We start from the raw sequence: 23463 nt of genomic DNA, 5'->3' as shown, positions 1-23463 counted from the left end.
CACAATTGTCTGACATCCCGTGGTCCATCAACTGGTTCTTCTGAGCTGAAGGGAATAGGGAACCAGTTAATATTTACGTAGAGATTTTGTAAATTTATTAAGTATACACATTAATTATGAACAGAGAGATGTGTTTTTGTAGTATTCAAATGAAGAAAAGATAGACTTAAGTATTTATAAGAAAAAAGGGGCACGGTAGCCATTATAACTAAATACATAGGTTAATGAAGTTGTTCCTATTTATATGAAGCTGGGGTTGTTAGGAAAATAAGGCTTTCAACGAACAAGAAAATTAAGAATATTCTAGTCTATTTAATGTCTTATCTTTCTAGACTTAATAATCATTATTATGTGTATCTATAGTGCACAAAGTTATAGCGAAATGAACAAAGATTATTGGCTTTATTGTGGGTCTCTTTATTGTTTATTTTTAAGACTCCTGTAAATAATAAACCAAGGTTATAACAGACGTCTGACACAGATATATATAGCTTTACAGCTTTTGTATAGACTTCTACAGTGGTGTATGATATTGTAATAGTAAACCAATCTATGATGACCAGTCTACTTAATGATATTGTAATACATGTAGTAAACCAATCTAATGATGACCAGTCTACTTAATGATATTGTAATACATGTAGTAAACCAATCTATGATGACCAGTCTACTTAATGATATTGTTGGAACTTTGAGTAAAACCAACTCTTGAAAGTAAATCAACAAAATGGTTCTAACAGTGACCTTGGTGACCTTGTTTATAAACGGAGGGTCCATAAACACAAATATTTTGAAGAATTAAATCTCAAGGTCTGTCGACTGGACAATGATAAGTGGGACCCCTGATCTATCACAGCCGCGAGGTCAGATCTCAGACGGTAGGGTCATTATGTAGGCCAAACTGACCACTCAGAGAGGAACATTCTCTACACAGTAAATGCACCTCACCTGTCGAACATTGAACCACCGAATGATCTGGAGATTACCCTGGCTCAGGAATCAACACAGCTGATAAAGGGCCGAGTCCAATCAGAATATATATAAAACAATAGAAGTTGAAAAAGTATATGTGTTAGTACAGCCAAAATACTTACAGCCCTGGAAACCAGAAGTAATCTGGAGGTCGATAAATTAATTAACAATATTGTGTAGTATATAGGGACAAATGAATATCTGCATGAAGACAAAGAACTATAGTTAATGTGTTGTGTGATGGGGAAACTAGAACATTACCGCTTTCAGAAGTAACCATTTCCACAGAATTCATCAGGATATGCATTTATTTTAAGCATAACCCCTGCAAGTTTAATGTTAATCTGACATGTTCAGAATAAACATGACATCAAGAATGTTTTAGCTTGTCCATGAAGATTACTCAGGGGGGTCTATGTAAGCCTTATATAGTTATAAAGATAGTGAGCAAGCAATCCAACAAATTTGATGACATACTGAAAGATTTGATGGAGACATGAATTGCCTGACACAAAAGACAACGTTCAGTGCGGGGTAATGGGGGCTCATTTACAGGGAGGTGTTAAGAGTATGCAAAAACCAGGCAGCAAAAGTAGATCATAAATGGTGATATCTTGTAGATATTAGCTGGTGAACTCATTTACTGGAGGATTTAAAAGTGCATGTGAAAACCAAAAACATAAAGTTCTTAAATGAAATGTACCCAAGTTATCTGTAAAACGAATGCATTCCTGCATGACGGAAAATCTCCAGCAAATGTTAAATGGCTGATGTGAAAGCTGCCCCTGGGGGCAGATTTAGAACGGTTTATTTTGTATCACCTTACAAATTTGATGACTTTCTGATTGTGTCACTTCAATGAAATTTTGAAAAATGCATTTAACTTTCAGTTTTCATAAAATAAGTGTTTTGTGAGCTGGTCGGGAACTAGTTGTCAAGCTATGGTAAATGGGCTGTCAGGAATAAAGTGCAGACCGTTTGTACTTTAGGGTGAAACAAACAGCAGGACATGACCCGCCATTCTAGTACGCACATTGATTAAAATAGCTGTGTATGCACCCATCTCACACAAAAATCGAACCCACAGTGCTAATTGGACCATTGTGTAGTGACCTACCAGAAAAAGTGCGGATTGATCCGCGGAGAATTAGCTGTAGATGTATTTACATATTGGAGAGCTTCTGTTTTAGGTTTGGGAGTGAGACGAATTGCTTGCCTCATTTACTGGTCTATTTTTGCTGTGTCACGGACAGTACACAGCGACTATAAACACACAGAGGATTATGACACAAACACACACACATGTTCAAGGTTACTCTGATAGGCCGGGGCAGGCTCACCTGGAGAAGCCATTACACAGGTTTATCAGGTGTGGATTGTGGTGTGACGGACATTCTTTTGAAATGCCTCATGTGGCCTTGATTAAGATTACAAATAAAAAACACACAACAACCCGGCACGGCATAGAATGACAGTTTTCATTGTTGTACCTGGAGGGTTTTTATTTCCTTGGTATTCTTTGACAATACAGCCATTGAATGGAATTGAAATGTCATTAAAGGAAAATACTAATTTTTAACGCCAGGTACTGAAATATTCCTGGTAATAAAAATGAAATTGCATTGCAGATTCCATAATATTTTATGGGTTATCATTGGGGGATTTTATTTGTGTCTGACCTTGGCATCAATTTCAGGTTACTGTGTATGTATGTGTAGCTTAATAAATTACTCATCAATATCTTGTCATGTGTGGAAGAAGGCAACTTCAAGGTCATTTGGGGGTCATCCAAGTCAATCAGACAGTCCTTCCTGTCCCCAGAGATCGGGTCTCCCTGTCTCTCAGGCTTTGGACCGCAGCCACTGATAGCTGCAGTGTTTTATGTTCTATACAGTAAGATCGAGCTCCAGGTTTGAGTGTATAACTTACAGCTGGCTCTGGATTCTTGAGAGAAATAACGCAAGGACAGAGTATTACAGCTGTCGCCAAATGACGTAGAAATGCTGTATCAGAACGTAGAAATGCTGTATCAGAGCGTAGATAGTGCACACTAGCTATATTAAGTAGCCACAACATTCTACCTCACCTTTTTATCAAATCTCTCAGCAATTTCTAGTATGTTTTAGCAAGCAATCGTTTAAAAAAAAACCAACACATTCCAAACTTTTGATTTTCAACCCCAAACCCCTCTGTCTTAGGTTGCGTTTACATACAGCTCTCTCAGTAACCCATCAATATAGTCAACAGTTGTTGTAAATATACATTATAAGAAGTGAAATTATAGAAATTAGTGTCTACGCATTTAAGGTTAAGTGCTCCGAGTAATATGGTTTTGATACCCAGCCATTTAGACTGTAACGACACTTGACTGTGTGCAGTATACCGTTCTCGTTGCTTTGATAGTTCTTGATGCACTCTAACTAAAGGATGTACTTTCTTGACTACTGGTTAATGAACACATCCGCTATTGGTGGGAGCCCTTGCGATTATTTTTTATGATTTCGTGGAGGTTTATTTGCTGCAAGGGAAATAGATCTAATTATTTATTCAATATCATGTAAAGGAGCGAAGACAAAAAAAAGCATAAAACTTTACAGTGAGAGTTTTTTTGTTAGAGTATTTTGCAAAGTTGATACTTATATAGGTCAATTTAAAGATTTTGTGGAGGAAAAAAAATGATAGCAAGAGATATTCTCACTGCATGCATGTATTATCTCATAGATAAGAAAAAATCTATTCTATATAATCAACTTTTTATGTGTATTTTTTGTTTTGAATTAAAGTCAAGATCACTGAACTTAGTTTGAGGGTTACGATTAAGTCATTTTAATGTTTAACACAGATTTTACCCACTTCATGATTGCGGTCAGGGGTGGTTCTCATTGGTGTTCACAAATACCCTCTATCATGATTGTCTCTCCTTAGTTTGATTTATTATTTTTACCTGAGTTCCTGCATAATTTCGCCTATGTCGATCACTTATAAAATCTGCAGCAGAATTCGCTTATTTATAAGGCAAAGAAAACCTGTTTGAGATGACTTGGATTTACTTAAATTACATGTTTAAGATGCTCATCTTATTATTATATCAATTTTTTTTAAACATGGAAGTAATATTCCTAACAAAAAAACGAAAGAAAAGAAAATGAACATGCATACTGTAATAAGATCTTTTTTTAAGTTCATCTTTCAATGTCTGGTTGAAAAAAAATCCAAATCTCCATTATAGTGTTCTGTGTACAATAAACACAGTGTGTGTTCTGTATATTTCATGGAAATCAGACGGGGAAAAAATCTCCATTTCCTTTTCTGGGAAAAACAGGTTGAACAATGATTTGTAGTTTAGATTCCTATCTTTAGATTAAATGTATTCATTACAATCATGTAGAAATTTCTTTAAATCTGTTAAAACTGTATGAATAATGATTAAAAGTGAACGATCCATAAAATTGAATTACTCTGTCAGTATCTCTGCATAATAACACACAAAAAAGACCTGTAAATGGTTCGGTAAGATGGAGAGGTCGGCCAATTAGAAATTTAAATCAGTTTTCTCTGTGTCACCGTGTTTGCATAAAAGTCAGTTAATAATTAAAGCTCCCTGCAAGAACTTGGAATCGGTGTCACCTGAGCGTGGATATATAATTACTGTTGTACGTCATAAGTAAACAGATCATGGGATTCAAAACAGTTAAAACATCAGAAGGAAACTTTGGTTAAATGCTGATTTCATTCTAAATTGGTTCCCATGTAAACATTTCTTGTTTCGGAACGTGTTTGCGATTTATGAATATTGTTGACAAGTGACTGATTTTTAATAAATTTATGTACATGTAAAATCTATTGATGTTCTTTTTCATATAATTTGACCATAGGTATTTACTTTCAGTAATAAATGCTGCCTTTTTTTTTAGTTTTTATATTTTTCCGTTTTTTCTCTCCGTGGGAGATAGGTTATAGAATAAATACAACCATCTTGATTTCCTAAGTAAGATTGTCAGCCCAATAATGCATAACACAGCTTGGAACTTTGAAATATTGCTTGTTTACAAGATGATTAAGATCTAAATAATTTTTATGGAGCATTGCAACTTTGAGAGATTGTGGATCAGATGTCCGTAGGAGATAATGGAAGTGCCTTCCACGTGTTGCTAATTAACACTAGACCTTTGTAGAAGGCTTCAATGAAGAGTTCATTTACACACTGTGCAAACTTACAGACATAGAATCAAGTCGTCAACCTTCTGAACCCCTCGGCAGTCATTGATTCCTTGACCCTTAGCAGAAATGTAGCAGAAACGAAGTCAATATTTAGGGTGTCCCTGTTTGATCATTAATTTTTGATATCTATTCCGATTGTTTCCTTGGTACCCCTACAGCCACGGCCTGTTACCTGTAATGGAAATCCAGACCCAATCTGATGTGTGAATAGAGGCAGATGTCAGTTGTTTCAGCTGTTGGTTTTGGTTATATTGTTTGTTGATGTTGTTGATATCTTTGTTTTTGATGATATATCATTGTTGAAACTGATATCAATTTTGCTGATATTGATATCATTGTAAGTTATAACATTGTTGATATTCTTGTTGATATAATTGTTTTTAAGGGATATCATTGTTGATATTCATATAAATTTTGTTGATATTGATATCAATTTTTGTTGATATTGGGGACTGATATCGATTTTGTTGATATTGAGGACTGATATTGATTTTGTTGATATTGGGGACTGAAATCAATTTTGTTGATATTGAGGACTGATATCGATTTTGTTTTTATTGAGGACTGATATCAATTTTGTTGATATTGGGGACTGATATCAGTTTTGTTGATATTGGGGACTGATATCAATTTTGTTGATATTGGGGACTGATATCAGTTTTGTTGATATTGGGGACTGATATCAATTTTGTTGATATTGGGGACTGATATCAATTCTGTTGATATTGACTTCATTGTACCGGTAGGTTATATCATTGTTGATATTCTTGTTGAAGGCGTTGAAGTTGTGTATGACATAATTGTTGATGTCATTATCATTGCCATTATTGCTGATATCAATTATGTGGATATCAGTGTTGATATTGATGTTGAATATAGCTACAGTATCAATCCGCAAAAATGTTGCTGAGAATTTTAATTTGGCAATAAACAGGAGATCAAGGTAATGAAGGTATCAAAGTAAAACATTTTTCCTGATAATTACAGAGATGTGGGGGATGTTAATTAATGTTGTATCGTTCTGTTTACACCATTCTCTCTACCTTACTCAGGCCTTCTGTTACAGATGATCAGTTAGTAAAGATGATGGGTATATTTATAGTTTGGTACATTACTTTTCCTTGTGGCCATCAGAATTCTATTCCGTCTATTAACCGAGAAAAATACAAATATTAGAATTCAGGACAGCTTGAAGAATTGAGTTGGTGAAATGTGAAACTGTTTATTAAGTCATTACAGTAACAGAAACTTGCTGGAGGGGCTGTGTTAGGAACATTACCAATCTCACTCAGCAGTGGTGGTATTTCTCATTGCATCACGTGGGCTTCATGGCTGTTGTACCCGTATATATCTGTCAGTAAACATGCCTCCAGGGGGCAGGCTGTTTGTCCTTATGTAAGAGAGCAGTACATAAAGATCACCCCCTCTCCCCCCTCCCCCCCCCCCATACCAGCATGACCTCGGCACAAACAGGGCTTTACTTGGCACTGGCTTGGATTTAACAAGGTCTTTGGACATGACTTGTCCTTTTTTATGACAAGGCTTTAAATAGACATGTCTGATGTGGTCCATTTAGAAAAAAATGATATATCTGAAGAGAACTCATTATTTAGCATTTTTCCCCTGTATATTATTACCATGATTACAGGGATCTGACTGTGGCCTTGTCACTGTCCTTCATTTTCCCATGTCCAACTGGTCAAACGGTCACCTACAAACCCTTGCATCAAAGCAAGTCCTGACTTCAAAAGGGCTGGATGATTTTGACCATTGTTAAGCCTTTATGAACCTCCTTTAGATGAACAGCTCTTTATAAAAATATTGGAAAATATTCAAATTTAAAAAACTTTAGTGTTAGGATTTTTTTTTTCTTTACTAAATAATAATTTAAGGCCAAAAATATCAAATGTAAAAGTTGGTTATCTTGCTGACCATGTGCACCCAGCCTCTTTAAATGAGTGGATACATATTTTTGTATACTTAATCTGAATGGTAACAAAGGTAAGACAGTCAGATGTACACCTACTAGTTTTTCTATATAACAGTTACATCCAGTATGTATCAAACAGCAATATGAATCAGCATGCAGGGGTTTAATAGGGTGACTTTGATGTAGATGATTTATGGACCGTACTGGGGCCCTGATCCTCACGTAGTTGAATCCAGGTAACTGTTCCGACTTGTTCTGAGGTGTACGTGTATGTATAGATGACTCATGTGACCGGCTATGCATTGAACTGAGACTACTGTTTATAGTACATTGACACCTACAGCTGTCCACGGGGTCACAATCTAGAACACTTTAACATGCCAAACTTTCAGAATTCATCCCACTTTTAAAAGTTGCTTATAACTGTAAAGATCAGAGAATAAAAATGCTTTTTTAACAGATTCACATTTTTAATATAAAAATTGAATTTCTTTTTTAGCATCCAGACTGGGTAGAAGGCCAAAGAGGTTAAAAGACCCGTCCAGTGATGCGAGGGGCCATGGAGGAAATCTACCCATTGCCCCCTACCCCACCTCCCCACAGGAATTACAGAGGATGCGCATGGCGGATCTACAGAAGGTGTTACAGCAGAACGGCACGTTCAAGGCAGAGCTAATGCAGGCCTTCCTTCAGGCGGCCCAGGTCAGCTTCCGGGAACACCAGCGTAACCCTAGCAACGGCCAGCAGCCACCTCAGCAACAGCGACCCCAGCAACACGGGCCACCTCACCAGATGACTACGCAGATGAGTACTGGAGAGGTTAACGGTAACGTGAACGGCCACGACTCCGGGTACTCCAGCTTCAGTAGTCCGGTCAGCAGTAAGAGTCAGTCCCCGATCACCAACGACAACCTGGGCGAGAAATTCAACGGGAATCAGCCAATGGCGGTGTCGACGGGAGACATGATGCTGGAGGAGATCGACAACCTGACCATGAACATCAAGTCGGAGCCCGGGAGCAACTTCTCCAACTGCAGCAGCCTAGATAGCAGCACGGACCTGCTGGCTCAGATGGACCTCAAAGTGTTGAATCAAATGAATGAAAAAATGTTCATGGACCCTTCCACTCTCCTGTTTGAGAGTAGCTTCTCTCCCCCCGAGGCCACATGTAAACTGGAGCCGGACAGTCCCAGTGTGACGGACGTTATGTCCATGGGGAGAACGAATCCGGACTGCAATATTTCCGACCAGAACAGTTGCACTGGTAGTTCTAGTAGTGCGGGAAAAGAGCTATGCTTGGATATCGACGAAGAGGAAATCGTGGAGACGGACGCCACAAAATTACTAGAGGAGGTGCGGCAGGGTCCGACGGATGTCCGCCGCGCGCTGATAGAGCAGGTGACGGAGAGCGTGGTGGAAGCCCACTTTCAGACCTGTAACCCCACATATCAAAACGTTGCAGAAGCCAACGACAGATTCGCTGAAAAAATGGCCTCCGGTGATTTGGTAGGTACTCTGTGGTGATGTTGTTATTTATGTCCTTGTATTGTCCTCCTATACATGTTAAGTCTTGTTTCAAAACATCTTATGCTTTTCATAGCGTGATGATGTTTTGAAATATTTCATATTTTCCCAGGATGGTTTTTGTGCAATTTTTGATTGAAAAAAATTCCTTGCAAGACATTGAAACTGCCACTGCATCAAAAAAAGAAAAACTACAAAAAATTGTTTTTTGAGATGAAATTTGACTTCTGTTTACCTTCAAATTGGTTCCTCATATTACCAAGTAAACAGGCAACTTTCCACATGTTCTATATCACTGACTGTTAGGGAAAATAAGAGCCTTTATCCTGATTTTGAGTGGAGCATTCAGATGAACGGTTTATCACAGAGATGAATGGTTTACAGGCTGTTAATGACTGCATTATCTGATTGACTGAGGAATGACATGAAATGTTTGATGAAACACACAACATTTTATACATGAAGGTGACTGTCAAAGATACTCCTAAGGATTTGATATTAGAGGGGGGGATCCAAGAATTAAAGGGAAACAGAATAACATGTCTTTCTTTTTCTGTTGAAAAGTAACATTATTTTAATAACATAAAAATGTGATCTATTCATTCTATCATTTTAGAAAATCTTGAAGAAGATTAATATTTTTCTATCAAATTATCACTTTAAAGTTAATACAGACTTCAGCTCATGGGTAGATACCAGGTTCTGTAATAATTGTCAGGAGTGTCTTCTGATTTGATTGAGTTGTGTGTGTTAGAATGTAAAGGTGAAACTGCTGTAGACAAAGGTCTCCAATTACTATTCCTTGTCTAGCGTTTCTGTAAGATGTTGATAATTGGCAAGACTTGGTCCTACTTTCTGTACGACCTTGGAGGTACAAGGTTGTTATGTGTGTATCAGTCTGTCAGTTTCCATGGTAACCAGTTATGCAGGTGTAGCTGATATATACTGTCCCACTGAGATTGACCCCTGGTTGTAGGTCATTGACCCAGGACTCCAGAGAGACATCATATAAGTTTTGTTGACCTTCATATACTGGAATATATATTATAACATAAGAAATATATTACTTTATTAGACATACAAATTACAGCAGCTATAGAAATACAGTTAACCACAATTATGATGTCATATAAGATACAACCTACATAGAAATACAATTAACCAGACATTTTTTCGTATGAATTGCTACACTTATCATGCTTATGGACATACAAATTACAGACTTCAATTAATGGACTTTATAATTGCCCCAGCTAAGATCATCAGATGCAGAATGGGTTTTCTAGAAAACACCTCGCTGTTTACTTACAGACGGATTCTCAAGGTTTAATCTCTGGGACATATTTTTGACAGAATGCTGAGACACATAGTCAGTCAGGATCAATCTAGCTCTAGTATCTCGTTAAATCTCGACACCTCCGTGTCAGAGTGAGAACCTGGTTATTCTTAGAATTACTCTCGCCGTAGTATCTCGCATAATCCCAGTGTCACTCAGACAGACAACAAATAGACTCAAGGATATGTTTGTTACTCACCAAAGAGATGCTGTCAGTGTGGAGGTTTCCTCAATATATGGGGCTTGTCCATGCCATAGAAGAGGGAGAAACATCTAAATCTGATTTGATGAAGAACTTGTTCATCAAATGGAAAAAAGAAGAGCTTGATCTAGTTTACCAAACTAATAGTCTCAAACCATTCCGTAAATGGAAAGAAGGAATCAGAAACATAGAAAACTGACAGAAGGGCATACATAGACAGACAAACAGACGGACAAACAGACAGACAGGTGGATGGACTGATAGACAGACAGACAGACAGACAGACATATAAAACTATTATAAGGATGAAAAGAAAACATACCAAAGTTCCCTTTAATGTGACTTAAGTAAGGGACAATAATTGTAATGAAATGTTCATACATGTTGACTCCTGCATTGCCAAGCTTAATGGTTATTATAAAAAGGTAGAAGTTAGAAAATGGCCTAATGCATACAGAAGTAAGCTTAATCAATAGGAATTGAGGTAGTACATTCAATTTGGATTCAAGACAGAATATTGTTCAAGGTGCTGCAACCCTGTGAATTGACAAAAATACTTCATTGATTTATTAATGTTTCAGGGTTTTGCATGCATGATTGCAGGAGATCACAGGAGTTTTGTGTTTGGTGATGAATTATTTAGGCAGGTTTTAGTCCTCTGACTTCCTTTTAAAGCATACATGGAACATTCAACTCTCTGTAGCATATTGGAATGCTATGACGTGGAATAGATAGCATTCAAAGGTCTACAATATTTGTATTCTACTCCAACAAAAAAAAATGATCATGAATGTGAAGATTGTTTTTTGTTGCATGATTTATGATTGATAATTGAATAACTAATGCCCTTCATACAAAGCTCACCTTTTTTCCCATCTTCTCATGGGATTTAAATGTCATTGAAAGATACAAAAACAGTAGTACTTTAAACGAAATGCAGAGTATCTTTATTGGTTTATTGATATTAATAAAGGGAAATATTGCCAGAGATGGATGCTATGTAGTTCGTGTTAGAATATGCACACTGGAATGAAATAGATGTGCAAAGCCCGCACCAGAACTAGTGGAGCCATCGTATGGACTTGTTCTAAACTGGGGCGGTTAAACACGAGACTTTACCAGGGCTTTCCTACTCACTGCGCCTGTTTGATCGAGTGCAGAACGATGAAATTCCAGTAGCTATATTTGATTTAACCTGTAGAAGAAATGTCGACACACAAATTTACACTGTTCAGTCTTTACTGGTGCTTGGTGAAATCAAGAGGAGAAATGTTCAGATCTGAATCTCACTTAGTGTAGACTCGAGTGTGTAAAGCATTACAGACAGTAATGGAAAGGGTCTGCTAATATTATCTCTGAGTGTTTTAAACTTGACATAATAAATGCACCAAAGAACAACAACCGATTCAACCTGACCTAGCTATTTACTCAAGCGTAGTCATGATGAATAACCAACACACTGACTTATATACACAGTTGCTTAGGGAAGAATTTTTTTCTGAATGACCAAATGTGTGAAGTTGCTGCTTAATTTTATCCAAATCTTTAAACAGTACAGAACAAGTCATCGTAATGGGGGACAAATTAAAATCAACGCAAAAGGTTTTTTTTCGCTTCTATCATCTTTTTAAACTTTTTTTAACCTAAATTGTTAAAACTATGCCCACCTTTATAATGGATGGAATTTTTTTGGCATAATTATTTCCTACATTATATAAGCTTGATTTGCATAGTTGTTTGTTTTGGGGTTTTATTAGGGTCTAGCAATTAAGATGGTATGGAAATATGTTGAATAGGCAAATAATAAAATGCTTTTGAATTCTTTTTATTTCATACTGGTAAACTAAAGTGAAACTTCTGATTTTGTTATGGATTTGTGTGATCGGCTTTAGCCACTCACAGTTGTGTCCCTATGAGGCATCCAGTAAATTTTACTAGTTACGCATGCATTGCGCCTCGCACTTCTTTGTTTACTATGCAGTGACATCTTTATGTAAATGTTAAATTACATATATATAACTAAAAAACATTTTTCTTATGCCTTTGCCTTGAGGATAAAACATTTATCACTTACATAATGATTCAATTCACGTTTTTCATTACATGCAATGCGTACGAATTTTAATCGAAAGTACACCTTGCCTACTAACAGTAAAGTTTATTTATTCCTTGCTATTTTGGAAATCAACAAAATGGCGCGATATATCTCATTTATTATGCTTATTGCATGAAATGCTTCTGCATTACATTAATATGAAGCTGACCAATGATATCACATGCCGATCGTTCGTTTATAAAGGGATACTTGTGTTTTCAATGATTACAGTTATACCGTTATACATCTGTTTTGCCCTAAAATGAACAAAGCATGTAACTGCTAATATTAACATTTTTATAGTAAAAGTATGTACTAGCAATAGAGCATATATTCAATGTATTTTTCATCAATTATTTGTGTAGCCAGTTAAATATATTTCCATATTTGGTCATATTTTTGCGGTTGGCACATGGATTCTATCCAGTGTTTATCATCACTAACTTGAGCTATACAGGATACTATTATTTTTGCTGTTGTAGAAATAAATGTAATTTGATATTCCACAGATAAATAGGGGAATGCTAAGCACATGTACATATTAAAATGTGGGAGACTGATCTTTAGGTAGCGATAGGGACCAGACCTCATTGATTAAAAGAATCATATCCTCATCTTCTCTATGATACGTTGGTCAGAACGTGGTGATGTCGACATTATTAGTGTATTATTACATGCCACAAATGTCCCCTAATCAGAGACGGCTTCAACTTAATTGAGGAGGAATTGTAGATCCTGGAGAAATAATGATTACAGCTCTCCCCTCTGATATCAGGAGAGTGCAGTCATATAGGTGAAAGAGTCAGAAGGGCACACCTGTAAAGGTGTACAGGTAGGGGAGACTGGGTGGAGCGCTGTGGCAGGTAATGGGAGATTGAGGCAGACTGTTTGTATGGGTGTGATAGACATCTGTTGCCTGCAATATCTCCGTGTGACTGCCATTTACTTCATGCATCAGTATCTAGTCTCAAGGAGTCTGCAAGATTGTCAATTTAATAAAAACATGCTTTGTATTAACAATTTAATAGAAACATGTTTTGTATTCTACAGATATTTTGAAGAACATTTTGCATCAACTTTACACAGTTGGGATGGTGGTGGGTGGGGGTGTGTTTGCTTTCTGCTAGCTGGGTTTCGACACCCCTTTCATTAGTTCCCTCAGTAGCACTAAGGCTCTGTCCTTTTCTCAAATTAAAGTTTTACTTTAGTCACCTTAGTGAATCACAGATTCTTCCTGATTGGACTCATTAATTTTCAAAGTTTCAGTAGCACCATTCACATTTTCACAAGAATTAGTTATATAAAGCAGTGTCAATAAAAAGTTGAAGTCGACACACATCCAGAAACATGTGTTGATGCTTCAGAAAGTGCAAAACAGGTGTCACCTGAGAGTTTGAAATGCCCTGTGTCACCTGGGAGCTTGAAATGCGCAGCACAAGGCGAGACTGACAGGGTCAAGTACAACGTGAATTGTTTAAATTTAGTGAATTGTTTTAGCACAGTGAAGTCAGTGCTATTCCTTGTATGAAAATACAGCTGTATACCACTGCTGTAAATGCAGGGGTTGTACCTTAGAGTTGCACTGTCAAACACTGGTTGTCCATCTGTCCATCCAACCATCCGTCTGTTTGTTTGTCTGTTCATCTATCTGTCTGTCTGTTTTGGGTTATCTCCACAAGACCATACTTTTGTAATAATCTCAATTACTGAAGCTTATTCTATTTAGTAAAGGGCATTACCAGGCTCTGTGTAATGGTGAGAGTATAGAACTTATCAGTCCTGCATTTTGTGCAGATGTCATAATAATGTGCATTTGATGACAAACATGCTAAAAAATGTAATTCATACAACTAGCAGTGTTTTCTTCTGTTTTCAGCCTGACTTCAGTAAGCTGGTGATCAACCCAAACTCTATCTGGCAACAGTTCGTCTCCCAAATGGTTCCTGAAATCACTCTGGTCGTCAAGTTCTGCAAGAAGATTCCAGGTAAATGAGAACAAATCAGAAGGGGCAGCTAAGAACACAATTTATCTTAGTCTTCTCCTACATCCATTGTCTTTGTATTCTTATATTCTCTTTTAACTGAACCAAGGCTTTTTGACCAATTTCTCTTTTTAAGATATATATAGTAGTTAATAAAAGAAAGGAATTTGAAATCTTGAAATTTGAATTTTATTAGTATATTTATAATTTCCTTGTATCAGCTTAATACTTAGCTGTAATAGGCTGAAGCTGCAAATACTTTCTGTTCTTTAATATCATGTTCTGTGAGTACTTTCAGTTCTTTGATTCTCCTGTCTTATAGGTTTTGGGGAGATAGACCAGGAAGACCAGATTAACCTTATCAAGCAGGGGTCGTTTGAGGTCATGCTGTGCCGATTCTGTAACTTGGTGGATTACAAGAAGGGGATGATGTTTGACCCAGAAATGAAAATAAAATGTCCCAGGTACATACTATGTGTCAATGCTGTGTTACAAGATGTTAAAGTGTGCTGATTGAATGTCTAGAAATCAGAAAATTTTAACTTTCTGGTAAGAATTTAATAAGGAACTGGCTGTTGCTCAGTTTATGGGTTAACTCTTTTGGTATTGTTCAGCTATTATGACAACTTGATTTGCAATGTAGAGGAACATATCAGAAATATAGTTAAAGGAAATTCAATTTCCTGCAACAAAGTTTGTTCAGAGATCAAGCTGCCATGTAATACTTTTTTTTTCTTGGACCTATTTAAGGCCATAAGAAAACTAATGTCTTTTTTTGGGAGGGGGTATTTTGATGCCCAGTTTTACAGTCTCTGTGAGTGTAGTCCCACTCTGTGAGGAGGTCTGGGGTTTTGTTTGTTTGAGTGTAGTCCCACTCTGTGAGGAGGTCTGGGGTTTTGTTTGTTTGGCTTTTTATTACGGTGGCTGATGGAGTGAGATGACTATCAAGTGTCGCACAGTTTCCAGCCGGATGTGAATCAAAGTATAAAATTTGTGACGGCACGAATTAAACGCCATGTTTTGTTTCCCGTTATTGGTGTTTTATGCCCGATGTGGATTGTTTTTCATGGCTTTTTTCTCCCAGTGAAGCTGCCATTACTGTAATGGCCGACCTTGAAATCTTTGTGACTGCAAGGAGAATGTACTTCTGATGTCGTCGTGTTGTCTCTTTGACCAAAACCACCGCTCGGCATAGAGAGCATAGAGAGATTGTGAAGGTCTCTCTGAATGGGTGAAACTGACAAGAGACTTGAAAGCCTGGCTCCTTTTTTTTACATCCAATATGTTGGCATGTGATTTAATGAGATACTTAAAATTCCAAGATTGTTCTAATATTAAGTAGTTGATATGTTTTTCTCTGGAATTCTATCTATATGTTCCAGGGCTATAAACCATAAGTGGTAGAAAAAAAGGAGGATCATGGTTCTAGTTTTTCATAACCTTTGAAGACAATGATGAAAAAGTTTGATTGATTCTTCTGAATCTGTAGGTTTTATTGATTAGGCATAGAAACAGGAAAACAACATTATTGATATGTGTTATTGAACAACAAAAAAAACCCAGAAGGGAATGTGATTGATATTATGGCATTGTTATGAAAGTTCCATTGATTTTGAGGCTGCTTTATCTTGCCCAGCACCTAGTGGCACCCTATTAGAAAGTTCTAAATGTAATCAGGGACTGCCTGAGTCTAGCCCCAGGCTTGTTACAGCAGCTCCACTGAAATCAAACTCAACACAAGGTCACCCAGACCGAGTGCACAGTGCACCTTCTCATAAAACCAGGAACAATGGTAAGTGGAGGTGTACGGAGGGCAATAAAAGGATCGTAAGCAATCCAAGAAAACGCAGGGAACAAGGTACAAGTTCATGTTAGGGAAGCTTAATGGTGTCACTCTATAGGGTGATCATCTTGTCTAGTACGAGGCTGCTGGGGATTATTTCTGGAGTGAACATGTGTGAAGTTGTTGGAGAAGCACCTGCTTCGTTGGTGGTATTGTGTCTGACAAGTCTCGCTCTGTGTCTGGGGTATTCCTGTTCTCCTGTCTGTCTGCTATAGGCTCCCTCTGCTTGTTGTCTGTATAGGAATTACCACCCTCTGCCTTTTCTAGGCTAACTCTGCTCTTTGTCCTCATTTGGGGTTTACAGGGTTTGGTATATCATTGTTAGGTCTAAATGAATTAGTTTCTACAGGGGCTATAGGAATATTCCTAGCAGGTCTATGTATACTTGATAAATTCTTGCTACGGTCTAAGAGGCAAAGTAAATTCTCGTTTTTGTTCTCCAAGAGCTAGGTATATTTTTGTGTTGGGTTTTGCAAGGGCTTGGTGTTGTCTTGTAAAATGTTTGCAATGACTAGGTATATTCTTGTTAAGGTCTGCAGGGGCTAAGATTCCTTTTTTGGGTCTTCAAGGACTATGGTATTAGTGTTGGTCATTTGCCAAGGTTAATCTGCCATGGCCAGGGTATCCTGTTCGCTGTCTGGTGAAACATGGACATGTCTTCTGATTGACTTGTTAGACAGGAAACACACAGAGAATCTCTCTGTGTAGATGATGCCATTTCTATCCCAAATGTCAGCTTAGCATGATTTGTGTGGCAACTTTATAAATATTTTAGTAGGCAGGAGATTGCTTTAGATAACTGAGAACTTTGTAGATCAGCCAATGCCAAAGTTTAAAGACTGAACAGATATTCATGAAATATGATTTTGGGGAGTCGATATCAATCTGTAGTCAACATATTTTATAAATGAGATTTCTAAAAACAATATATATATATAGCCAAAATCAAAGAAAAAAATGTTTCCTCTCCTTCCTTTAAAAAAAGAATAAAGTTCTTCAGGTCTGAGAACAAACCCCAGAATAATTTGTTAATTTGAAGTAATTATATTCGGTTTCAATAGACTACATACATTTTCACCTCTTTTTTCTAAGGTCCATGGTGAAGATGCTTCCGATGGGAGAATTCATGGACGAGTTCTTCAATGTTGCTGAGATGTTTAACCCCCTGAAACTGACGGATGGGGAAATTGGCCTCTTCACATCTACCCTCATCATATGTCCAGGTACGATTGTATAGTACTTATAAGACACCATGTCCAGGTACGATTGTACAGTATTTATAAGACACCAAGTCCAGGTACGATTGTACAATCAGACTTGTTAGAAAATTTATGATAATTTTATTTTATCATAGTTACATCATGATTGTTCAATGGAATCGAGTTAGGGTCAACGTATTAATGATTTTGCACACCCATTTTACAAATTTTCAACCATTTGGAATTCTGTTTTGATAATCAGTACTATTTTGGCTTGTCTGTTGATGCTCAGCATGTTTTATTTGTCTGTTGACAGAGCGGAAAGGCATCAAGAATGTGAGAGCTGTACGTAAACTCCAGTCTCTGCTTTTCCAGTGTTTGTACGCACTCATCAAGAAGAACCACTTTGGTAAGTGTCTTTAAAACTAATTCTCTCTCTCTCTCTCTCTCTCTCTCTCTCTCTCTCTCTCTCCATCTCTCTCTCCATCTCTCTCTCTCTCTCTCTCTCTCTCTCTCTCTCTCTCCATCTCTCTCTCTCTCCATCTCTCTCTCTCTCTCTCTCTCTCTCTCTCTCTCTCTCTCCATCTCTCTCTCTCTCTCTCTCTCTCTCTCTCTCTCTCTCTCTCTCTCTCTCTCTCTCTCTCACACACATCCTCCTTCTCCTCCTTTTTTTCTCTCTCCTCCAACTCAGCTCCTCTTGTATTGTAATTGAAGTAAAGAATTGTGTTTACCAGAATAACCAGGTGTATTAATCATATCATCATATCAGCCAAATTTTTTTTTGGGGGGGGGGGGGGGGGAGAAGAGAGATGAAATTTGGTTCAAAAGAAAACTAAAATGCGATGGAATATTTTTTCAAAATTCTGTATCAAAAATACATGTATTTGAAGCAGGATTGCTTTCTAACGAAAATGACACAGCATAAACACATCATTTTATTAATGTAAATTAAAAGGACGTAAAATATTTGATCTTTTAAATCTGGTTTGCACTGAAGATTTTTATTATATTTTTATTTTAAATCTGTTACACTTCAGAGAAATAAGATAGCTGTGATCTGGTTAAAATTTGAATAAGCTGTGAATTTACGCACCGACTTTGATGTGCACTCAATGAATCGTCAATCAATTCTTCACCTGGATCACTGACTTAATAGCTGAAGGAGTTTGATATCTCTGAAATGAAAAAAATGCATGTGATTTTTTACAGTTCATTTTCATTTTGTCGTTTCTATCAAGTCTCTTCTGGGTGATAGTATCATAATAGGTACATATTTTTGTCCCTACTCATGATGATATCTAGGTCTTACGATGATATCTAGTTAACACATTTCTACCTATATATTGTACTTCTCAATCTTCTTGTCCTTATCAGAAGTTTCAGGCATTAGAAATAAGTCAACAGTTAACATTCAAATTTTAAAGTTTTTGTATAATGTACATGAAGATAATATATGATATGTACTCATCAAATGAAAACAATTCCTTTGTTTTTTGTTCGACCCTTATTCTACATTACTATTTTTTGTAATTGTTTAAATAATCTAAATAAAAAACATATGTGGAGAACTTATTTTAAATTAATGAAATGAATAAAAATAAAATGTTTGAAGCTTTTTTTACATTTAATGATTGCTCTTTTTCAGATTACGACAATGTTTTTATGAAGGCAGTGTCCACAATGAGGACTTTCAAAGTGGTTAATCTGAAGCATCGCATCGCCCTCAACAGCATGCAGATGCAGGCGCCCTCAAAAGACATGTTTCCTCCACTACACTGTGAGGTGTTCGAACACGGAGACTGTAGCACGGAGAACTCGAAAAAATCATGAAACTCCTGACACTTAAGTCACTGGACGGTCATATAAATATAAATGTATGTAAATATGGGACTTGTGTATCACTGACGTTAGACAATGGAAGATTTCCGACGGTCAGGTGATTCTGAGGGAAGAAGGAAACGTTACAAAGATCTCAATCTGTGTCATTCAAGCTTGCTGGAGTAGCCTCACTTTGAACTCTGCTGATATGGCCTCTGATGCTACAGTGATATTCTGCTTATTTTATGAGACGACGTGAGTCAGGTGCCCCCTGGTTCTATTCCCGAGGACCCCGCCCCGTGACGAGGTTGTGGAGCTCCGAGTCGTCAAAGTGATCAGAGAGAGACTGAACCAGATATTGATGAACTCGTTTTGCTACAAATTGTTCCCTCCAACTCACATTTCTCAGACACGCTACGGCAGTGTGTGTATAGACTCTTGTTTCCTTTGTATTCGAGGAAGTGACAATTTTTTGATGTGATGCTGGCGGAATCATCGTCACGGCACTGTAATGCACACTGTGTCCTGTAGGTGTTTTCTCTCACTGTATTGATGCTAGAGTTTTTTGTTAGATATAAGGTGACGGAGACATTTCCCTGTATTACACCTGAAGTACCTTGGTATTAAGTAGGGACTGTAGAGGGGTCTCAATGTGCGGGACCCACCCTTTTGTGTCAGATTTTCAATATAATGGTTTGTGAAGTTGTCGTATTTTTTAAAATTGGTTCACAATATTTTTATACGTTACATCTTACAGTAAATCAGAAACTTTTTATTTCTTTGCATTCTATACAACTGTAAAAGAAAAAAATTGCAAGCACATTTTACTAACTATAATCTAAGAAAAGTATTTTGACATAAGAATTTTTTACTGTTCTAAAATCATTTGTTTTCTTAAATTTTGTCCTGAGACTAATGAATAAGAAACAACATTTGTTGCTCTGCTGATGGTCCATTTAGAGTTGTATGATGGCTCTTTTATGAATTCATTTTGATGTAAATTCAGAGGTCTGTAGTATCTGCAGAGTTAAGACAAGAGTCAGACCATTGCCAATGCTTGGCAGTTCAGTTTAATTTTTTTGTTCATTTCATTGAAATTAATTTTTATCATCCTCATCCCTATACAATTATGGTTACTTGTGAATATCATAGATGTATTTTGTAAATACGTGTAGGTCAGTGATTGACTGTGTATGGATAAGTTCAGTTTGTCTCCTGTTGAGTGGCAAACCCAGAGAAAAAAGTTCTGTTTCTTTAATTTTATGGAGTTATCTTCAAAGTTTACTGATAATTACCATAATCAGTGTAAAGGTTTTACTTTATATATATAGCTTAATGAAGATATGAAGGTTTTCTGTATTTCTGTAACTTAAATATCATGTGTAGGGTAATACAGCAAAAATGTCACTGAATTCACCTTTTAAAGTGCTACGCAATTATTAAAATGCAAGTTTAAAAATACAAAAACAATGCTGTTTAAAAGAACAGTTTTCATTCCACAATGCCAGAAAAGGTCTGTATAATAGTGCTACTTTTGTGAAATTTCTATACTTTCTTGTGCCAACCGTTCCTTTGTTTCTGATTTAATAATTTGTACCTAGTGCAGTCAATGGTCTCTGTATTTGTATATAGTATATACTTCACCTGTCAAGTTGGTTTGCAAAGGGAAATAACCCACACCCAAGATTGCCATAAAACAAATGAGTTTCAGAATTACATTTTATCATAACTTTCATTCAAACAGAAGGTTTTGATACTGTTTAATCTGTACAAAAGTTAAAAGGGAAAAAGGGAATATTTTCAAAGATTTTGACCTCTCAGGGCAGATTATTTTGATTATTTAACAGTTTCAAAACAAGGCTGATGCAGTATTGATTGTGTGTTTTACTGGGGGAGAAGATAGCGGACCCACGAGGGTAGTAGATGTTTCTCAGATTGGTATCTATCATTGACTATAGGAGTCAACACAACTTACATGTATGCTGTGATAAGATTATATTTAGTGTTGACGAAACAAAATCATTGATGAATATGAAATATTGATGTTATTTCATTAGTTTCTTTCCTCTACCCCCGTTCATAAAGTGGGCACAAATTTTTTAATGCTTCAGAAAGACATAAAAATTGGTTATCATTTGCATACTCCTTTTCAGGGAAGAAGAGGGTGTTTTTGTTAGTGACTATGACTATAAAAAAGATGAAGATCTTTGAATTGTTTCAGTTATTGTAGATATTTTATTGCGACACAAGAGTTTAATTCCCTTCCTGTGGGTACAGTTCAGTGAAATAGAAACTCAAAAGTAGAAAATCATTAATTGATTCATAAAACTAACTGTTTTGGTTAAATTTTAATGAAATGAAAAATGAAAGCAACTATTTTTATAACAGAACAATGTTACTTGTTATTTTTATTAGTTTGTACAAACGACTGCAGGTTGCCTTAAAACATCTTAATGACCCGGTTTTGCACTGTTGCTCAAAAGCTTTTTGTTAAGAGTGATTATTGTAGACCATTTATGTGTTGCTGGTATATAATGTATATTGTGATACTTATTATTCTCTAATTAGTTTACTAAACTGTTACTGAGTTGGAATAATTTTGTGTGAGAAGGTTTTGTTTTACTGATTATAAATTTTTAAGCATTGTACGTCAGAAGAAAATATTTAATTTTATTTGTATAAAAATATTTATTTTTATTTAAAGAAAATAATTACAGATTTTATATCGTATGGAACCTTTCTAAAAGACATCCTTATGTAGTAGATTAGAAAATGAAACATAATGCCGTTTTATCAGCCCTGTGACCCACGTGTATAGATTGTTAGCTCACGTGTTATTTTCTTATCTGACGTCACTAAGACACGTGATATCATCGCTGTCCATCACTAACGAGCGTTTGAAGTGATTTGTGTTACTTGGATCCTCATTAATTAGGTCATGATGTTGCTGTGTAGATTTCACCGTCCTCATGGACCGTGGAAACACGCACCTATCGCTTATTATTACAGAAGACATTGTATTATGTTCAATTTTTTTTCCTGTTAGTAATGTCTTGAATAAAAATCATTTAAAGATCATAAACAGTTATGTTTGGTTGTTGTTGTCGATAGGGTCCTCTACATTGTATGTCCTCCTACAGTTGAAGAGCGGAGGTTAATGTTGACCATTTTCCCCTCACTGAAGTGTGCTTTGGTTGTTCCATGTATATGCTCCTTCTATTTAAAGAAGATGGTGATGATACTAATGAATTGATCATAGTCAGGGTCAACTAAAGAATTTTGCTAAGGAAAACACATAAAATAATGAAAACAAACTATTCTACTAGATAAGATGAAATAAAAATTTTTAAAAAAAATTATAAAAAATGAAAATAAATTCAATGTTTCAATATTTTGTAATTGGTTTCTTTATTTATATTTTTTGAAGAAAAAAAATGACAGTTTATAACGAATATGAATCATGTTTACAAAATAATAATGACACCGATAAGTGTTTTATTATTTCATCATTGAAGAGATTAATTCTACGAAGACAAACCTGTATGTATCTTTCCTAATTTTGATATTTTCTTTATTGATTAACCTTCAATTTTAACACACGAACACTGTTTATTAGTTTGAATGATCTGAAAGGGTTTTCTGTCTGCCAGTTTAACTTTTATTAAACCTGTTTGTTCTTAAAAACTAATCAGACAGTTAAAAAATCTGCAAGTTAAGTACATTTAGAGTTTATGGAAGAAATTCATGGTATCTAAACTGTGAAATTCATTCGCTTTAAAAGAAACATACAAATATGTATCCTATCAAACTTTAAATCTACACATGTATTGATGATAAGAAATGTCAAACATTGTATCTTCTAGATTAGATGTTGTTACATTCAGATGTCTTTTTTATCGGCTCTGATATGCAGATATTCCGATCAAACACTTCAGTAACTGACGTCACGAGGACAAGTGATGCCTTCACTAACGAGCGTTTGAAGTGATTACGAGTCACGTGGATCCCATGAGTTACATGTACGTTATGATGTTGCTGTGTTGATTTTACAGTCTTTAGAAACCGATGTTCATTTAGGTATTGTGTTAGAGAGCTGCACAAGATATTTTATGGTACTCTTCCGAGTAAAATGTTGGAGACATAATCTCCAACCCACTTGAGTACACTGTTAACAATACCAATCTGTGACTTTAAATTGGATTATTGGAATTCATGTAAATTAAAATCATAACTATAAGCAATACTACATGCAGTCTCTCGGTATATGTTGGTACATGTATCTAAAATTGTTGACAAAGCAGTTTTATTTTTAACGTTACTTGGACCAAGTATAAATCTACC

The 23463-nt window shown here is 36.2% G+C and overlaps 1 protein-coding gene across 9 annotated transcripts in view; it reads left to right on the top strand.

Annotated features, from left to right (window-relative positions):
* The window catches only part of LOC128158298 (retinoic acid receptor gamma-like), a 51231-nt gene extending 29025 nt beyond the window's left edge, over positions 1-22206 (top strand). For all 9 annotated transcript variants that reach the window (XM_052821078.1, XM_052821076.1, XM_052821077.1 and 6 more), the window contains 6 exons: positions 7623-8629; positions 14157-14265; positions 14585-14726; positions 17198-17328; positions 17621-17713; positions 18950-22206. In XM_052821078.1, the coding sequence (XP_052677038.1) occupies positions 7623-8629; positions 14157-14265; positions 14585-14726; positions 17198-17328; positions 17621-17713; positions 18950-19134 (1667 nt within the window). In that variant the 3' untranslated portion in view covers positions 19135-22206. The remainder of the gene's footprint in view (positions 1-7622; positions 8630-14156; positions 14266-14584; positions 14727-17197; positions 17329-17620; positions 17714-18949) is intronic.
* The last annotated feature ends 1257 nt before the right edge of the window (positions 22207-23463 follow it).

Source organism: Crassostrea angulata, chromosome 8 (genome assembly GCF_025612915.1).
Source record: "Crassostrea angulata isolate pt1a10 chromosome 8, ASM2561291v2, whole genome shotgun sequence".
NCBI classification, from domain to species: domain Eukaryota; kingdom Metazoa; phylum Mollusca; class Bivalvia; order Ostreida; family Ostreidae; genus Magallana; species Magallana angulata.
This window is presented reverse-complemented; position numbering and strand designations above follow the sequence as displayed.